General features: G+C 46.0%; 1 protein-coding gene across 3 annotated transcripts in view; it reads right to left on the bottom strand.

The window, feature by feature from the left end:
* DIAPH2 (diaphanous related formin 2) overlaps nt 1-6,000 on the bottom strand; it is a 1,333,979-nt gene that overhangs the window by 650,653 nt on the left and 677,326 nt on the right. For all 3 annotated transcript variants that reach the window (XM_040325027.1, XM_040325028.1, XM_040325029.1), the window contains one exon: nt 4,274-4,375. In XM_040325027.1, coding sequence (XP_040180961.1) covers nt 4,274-4,375 — 102 coding nt within the window. The remainder of the gene's footprint in view (nt 1-4,273; nt 4,376-6,000) is intronic.

The following is a 6,000-nucleotide window of genomic DNA, read 5'->3' as shown; positions in this document are numbered from 1 at the left end:
AATAAATATAAGATATGGCCGAGCGCTCAGCGTGAGGTGTGAATGTTACGTATATTTTTGTACCCTTCTAAAATAGACCAGGCAGGTTGTTGCACCTGAAAGGTGTATTGGAAAGGTGTGAAAAAAGAAACAGACACTCATCTTTCACCTTCTTGGTGTTAAACTATTACCTGGCACGTGGTTTTTGCATGGCTTCAACCAAAAAATAAATATGGGATATAGAAAAAATAAATAAATAAGTAAAAATCAATGGTTCAGTATGTTAATTAAAAAAAAAGAAAACTTACAATATTAAAAATTGGTGGTACTGGGGCAGATCCACAGACAGAGTACGCCGGCGTATCTACTGATACGCCGGCGTACTTTCAAATTTCCCGCGTCGTATCTTTAGTTTGAATCCTCAAACCAAGATACGACAACTTCTGGGTTAGATCCGACAGGCGTACGCCTTCGGATGTTAGATGCAATACTTCGGCGCCCGCTGGGTGGAGTTTGCGTCGTTTTCCGCGTCGGGTATGTAAATTAGCGATTTACGACGATCTACGAATGTACGCGCGGCCGTCGCATTTTCTAACGTCGTCTGTAGTCGGCTTTTTCCGGCGTATAGTTAAAGCTGGTATTTTGCGGCGTATAGATAGACTTGCCACGTTAAGTATGGCCGTCGTTCCCGCGTCGAAATTTGAATTTTTAATTTTTTTTGCGCAAGTTGTCCGTAAATAGGGATGGACGTAACTCACGTCTAAGTTAAAAAAAATGACGTCCTAGCGACGTCATTAAGCGCAATGCACGGCGGGAAATTTCGGAACGACGCATGCGCAGTTCATTCGGCGCGGGGAAGCGCTTCATTTAAATGAATCACGCCCCCCTACCCGCCGATTTGAATTCCGCCGCCAGAAATACACTACGCCGCCATAACTTAAGGCGCAAATTCTTTGAGGATTCCAAAATCCGCCAGGTAAGGTACGGCGTCGTAGCGTATCTCCGATACGCTGTGCCCATCTAATTATCTGTGGATCTGGCCCTACATTTTTTTTTTTTTTTTTAAATTTGAAAACTTGAAAAAAATAAAAATAGATCTGTGGTTCACTGATATTTATATTTGAAAATAAATCAATAAATCTTAAAAGATAAAGAAACTAAAAAAACAAACAAAAAAACAGTGGTTCAAAAAATGTATATAAATATCAATATAGTGCAGCACTGCTCCAAAAAGTATATGCACATAATATTCAAATCAAAAAATGTAATACATTATTATATCCACACCAATTGTATATATATATGTCCAATAAATTAAATAAAACACTAAGGGCCAGATCCACGTAGAATCGCGGCGGCGCAACGTATCGTAGATACGTTACACCGCCGCAAGTTTTCATCGCAAGTGCCCGATTCACATGGGCGGGCCAATTCAACCTGATTCACATGGGCGGGCCAATTCAAATGGGCGTGTGCCATTTAATTTAGGCGCGCTCCCGCGCCGGACCTACTGCGCATGCTCCGTTTCCTAACTCCCGCCGTGCTTTGCGCGCCGTGACGTCATTTTTTCGAACGGCGACGCGCGTAGCGTACTTCCGTATTCCCGGACAGCTTACACAAACGACGTTGATTTTTAAATTTCGACGCGGGAACGACGGCCATACTTTAGACAGCAATACACTTGCTGACTAAAGTTAAGACACCAAAAAAAAAGTGTAACTTTGCGACGGGAAACTATACTAGCGGCGACGTAGCGAACGCGAAAAACCGTCGTGGATCCGCCTTAACTCCTAATTTGCATACCCGACGCTGGTTTACGACGCAAACTCCCCCCAGCGGCGGCCACGGTACTGCATCCTAAGATCCGACAGTGTAAAACAATTACACCTGTCGGATCTCATGGATATCTATGCGTAACCGATTCTATGAATCAGTCGCATAGATAGAAACAGGGATACGACGGCGTATCAGGAGAAACGCTGTCGTATCCCTTTTGTGAATCTGGCCCAGAGTCTTTGTCTTATTAGAATAGTTTCACCATCCATGGCAATCAAAGATATTGAAATGGAATATATTTTTACTTTATACGATCAAAAAGTAAACCAGCAAATCAGCATCTTTGCAAAAATAAGAAAAACAAACATTGCAACACTTCAGCGTGATGATCTCCATTCTTTTCTTCTTCTTTTTTTTTTAAATTCCTCTGCAGATAAGCTCTTCAGTCTCGAATGGCAATTTTCCTTATTAGTACTCCATTCATGTCAATGGCCATTAACGAGCAGCGGCATCAACAACACGCTGAGCTAGATCTATACCACGATTGGACAGCATTGTGTTGATTGGGACACTTGGCCGTTGTTTACCGCCAAGTCGCATTGTGTCTGTAATCTAATATTCCCATAAGTGGCAGCTTCGCTGTCACAAGTGGCTGCATCCAATCACAACATGATGTTGTTGGGGAAGCTTAGAATTGCCTTTTCTGTAACACGGAAGGGCGTGGCTACAAGTAGACACAAAGGTCGGATGTATAAACGTATCGGTACGTAAAATCCTTCTTGTTGGATCTTATTCGCAACAATCTGTTCCTCCTCTGGGTTTAGGACAGGGTTTCCCACCCAGTGTTCCATGGAACTCTAGGGTTCCTCCAGAGGTCGGTAGGGGTTCCTTAAACAATGAGCAATTTCTGCCTCCTAGGTAAGTTCCCACTGACACCAATTAACTTTTTAGCTATCTGTAAGGGGGAAGAGACTCGGTGCTATGGGCCTCATCATTGGTATCAGTTGGAGGAATAGTACTCCATCATTAGTGTCAGTGAGAGGAATAGTGCCCCATCATTGGCATTAGTGGGAGGAATCATTGGTATCAGTGGGAGGAATAGTGACCCATCATTGGTATCAGTGGGAGGAATAGTGCCCCATCATTGGTATCAGTGGGAGGAATAGTGCCCCATCATTGGTATCAGAGTCTAGACACCCTCCTAAACCTTGTGGATGGCCTTCCCAGAAGAGTTGAAGCTGTTATAGCTACAAAGGGGAGGAGCCAACTCAATATTGAACCCTACGGACTAAGACTGGGATGTCATTAAAGTTCATGTGTGTGTGTAAAGGCAGGCGTCCCAATACTTTTGGTAACATAGTGTATTTTTATCTATATTCCAGATTTACATTATACCTCCTGGTAAATACTATTTAAGAGTTGAAACACGTTGAGTCTCAATACCATTGACAGACAGCTGCAAACAGGGCTGGACTGGGACAAAAATTTGGCCCTGGACTTCATCCAGACTGGCCCACTTTGACAGGTCTCTCCCATGGCGGCCGGACAACTCCCGCACCCCCCCCCCCCCCCCTCTGCCACCCAAGCCCCCTTTCCCCCTTCACTAGCCATTCTACTTTATTAGAGTAGAACGGATGGTACTGGTACTCTTATAGGCAGTACCAGTGGGGAAGCTAGACATTATTTCACCCGGGGCAAAGAATCAGTTCGGTGCCCCCCCCCTTATGGGACAAGATAAGGCAGAAGGGAGAAACTCCCAGGCCATAGCTGTTGAGTCAGCTGTCTGTCCCCTCCCCCATGCTCCTCTGTTGTCCCCCCTGCATCTCTGCTCCCCCCAGTTGAGCGCTGCGGGGAGGGAGAGGAGGTAAGTGCTGCGGGAAGGTAGAGACAAAGGAGCGGAGGGGGGGCGGCGGTCTGCTGTCACTAAAGCCGGCCCACTGAGCCATCGGCCCACCGGGAATCTCCCTGTAGTCCCAATGGCCAGTCCATTCCTGGCTGCAAAGGGCGGGGCCAACTCAATACTGAACCCTACGGACGCAGACTGGGATACCGTTAAAGCTCATGTGCGTGTAAAGGCAGGCGTCCCAATACTTTTGACATTATAGTGTTAATACCTGTATGTGTGTATTTATTCATCATTGAACAGAAGTAAACCAATTGAAGATGTTGCAGTGTAAAAATATAATTTTTGGGACTCTCTGACCCCATCACACGTCGGCTGTGCGATCCCGCCAGAGATCTTTGCAAACAGCCTGCCACGTTCTCCCTCCTCGGAATAAATAAAGGTTATTTTTTTTTTTTTTTTCCCCTTTTCGGAATGAATTCCCTGTTTTCCTCTGGCTCTGGCTCGTCTCTGATAAATAATATTACCAAAAGGCAGCGGGCCAGTTTTCTCGCGCCGCAATGTAAGTAGTTACTATAATGGGAAAATCGATACGCAATTGAAATGTCTTTATTTTGATGCCGGCTGACAGATGACAAATCCTGCCTGAGTTATTGTTTTTTTTTTGGTACATACCACAACGCCAAATTGCTCCGGCTCGCAGAGGTCTTCGTATTCGCTCTTCAGCTGCGACAGCGCGGTCAGCTCCTTTTGCTCAGGGAGGTTCTTGACAAGATTCTGAAAAATTCAAAAAAATTTTTTTATTTTTTATTGTGAAGTGTAACTCAGATCCGATCTCTGTTATCACAGAGCAACAAGAGGCTACCGGGCAAACGGCGAATCTCTGCGCTGCTTTACGGATGACGCAACTTTGTGACGTCATTTATTTAACCCTTTCATGACTAAAGCCCCGTACACACCATCGGATATCTGATGGAATCTAATCCGATGGATTTTTCCGTCGGATATCCGATGAAGCTGACTTGCCTACACACCCATCAGTCAAAAATCCGACCGTGTCCAAAAGCGGTGAACCCGATTGGCTGAGACGCCTGTCAGTGTTAACCAGGGAACACACCCCCCGTGCGTCCCCTGGTTAACTATTTGGAAGCCGATTACAGCCCTTAGGCTGGCTCCGATAGGCACTTCCTAAGCCAACCAGCTGCCGTTATTCAGATGGCCGGCGCTCACCATGGGGGCCGGCCATCTGGATAGTGGGCAGCGGCGACATCACATAGATTCATGCAAAGCTTGAATCTATGTATTGTTGATCAGTGGCGGTGCAGTTGAGAGAGGGTGGCGCTCCTGCGCCCTCTATGGAAGCACCGCCACTGGGTCATAGAAGAATTCAAATGTTGGTCGACTGGTAATAATAATTTATAAATATAAGTATTACTACTAGTCATACAACATTAGAATTCTTCTATAGCCTGTAGGCGGAACATTTGACAGGAAATGTACGATTGCCGTGCCGTACAGTTTAGCTGCTCCATCGAATCTTCTTAGAACATTCGACAGACACCATGGCCCGGATTCACAAAGCACTTACGCCGACGTATCTCGAGATACGCCGCGTAAGTATAAATATGCGCCGTCGTATATATGCGCCGTGCCCATAAACTGAGATACGCCTGAAAATAGGCTTCATCCGACCGACGTAACTTTCCTACGCCGGCGTAACGTGGGCGCATATTTACGCTGGACGTATTTGGCGCTCCCATTGATTTACTATTCACATATGCAAATGAGGGAGATACACCGATTCACGAACATACGTCCGTCCGACGCAGTGCGCGTAAAATCACGCTTCCGGCGCAAAGTTATGCCCCATAAAGGAGGTGTAACTCAGCAGCATCCATGCAAAGGGAACACAAGCCGACGTATTTTACGTAGGACGTGAATATGACTAGGCGTAGGTTACGTTCACGCCGTAGGCAGTGATCCGGCGTATCTAAGGGAGTAGTTCCGACGTGATTGTGAGCATGCCCACTGGGAATGCGTCCACGGGACGGCGCATGCGCCGTTCGTTATACGTATCTGTCTGGCGCTCGGCCCATCATTTGCATGGGGTCACGCCTCATTTGCATGGCTCACGCCCACTTCCACATACGCCTAGGAAGCCCAGTGCAGATTTGGCAGCACTGGCTTTGTTAATCCAGTGCTTGCCTCTCTGCGCTGCGTCGGCGTAGCGTAAAGGAGATATGCTACGGCGGCATAAATATGCGCCAATGTCTGTGAATCCGGGCCCATAAGCCTTCAATGACAGATTCGACCTTAATTCATTCGGATTGCATTTTTTAACAAAACAAAATAAATAAAAACACATTTCGGGAGTAACTAAATTAATTTATTTTTCGGACGAA

This window comes from Rana temporaria, chromosome 9 (genome assembly GCF_905171775.1).
Source record: "Rana temporaria chromosome 9, aRanTem1.1, whole genome shotgun sequence".
NCBI classification, from domain to species: domain Eukaryota; kingdom Metazoa; phylum Chordata; class Amphibia; order Anura; family Ranidae; genus Rana; species Rana temporaria.
The sequence above is the reverse complement of the archived record's forward strand: the minus strand, read 5'-3'. Positions and strand labels throughout refer to the sequence as shown.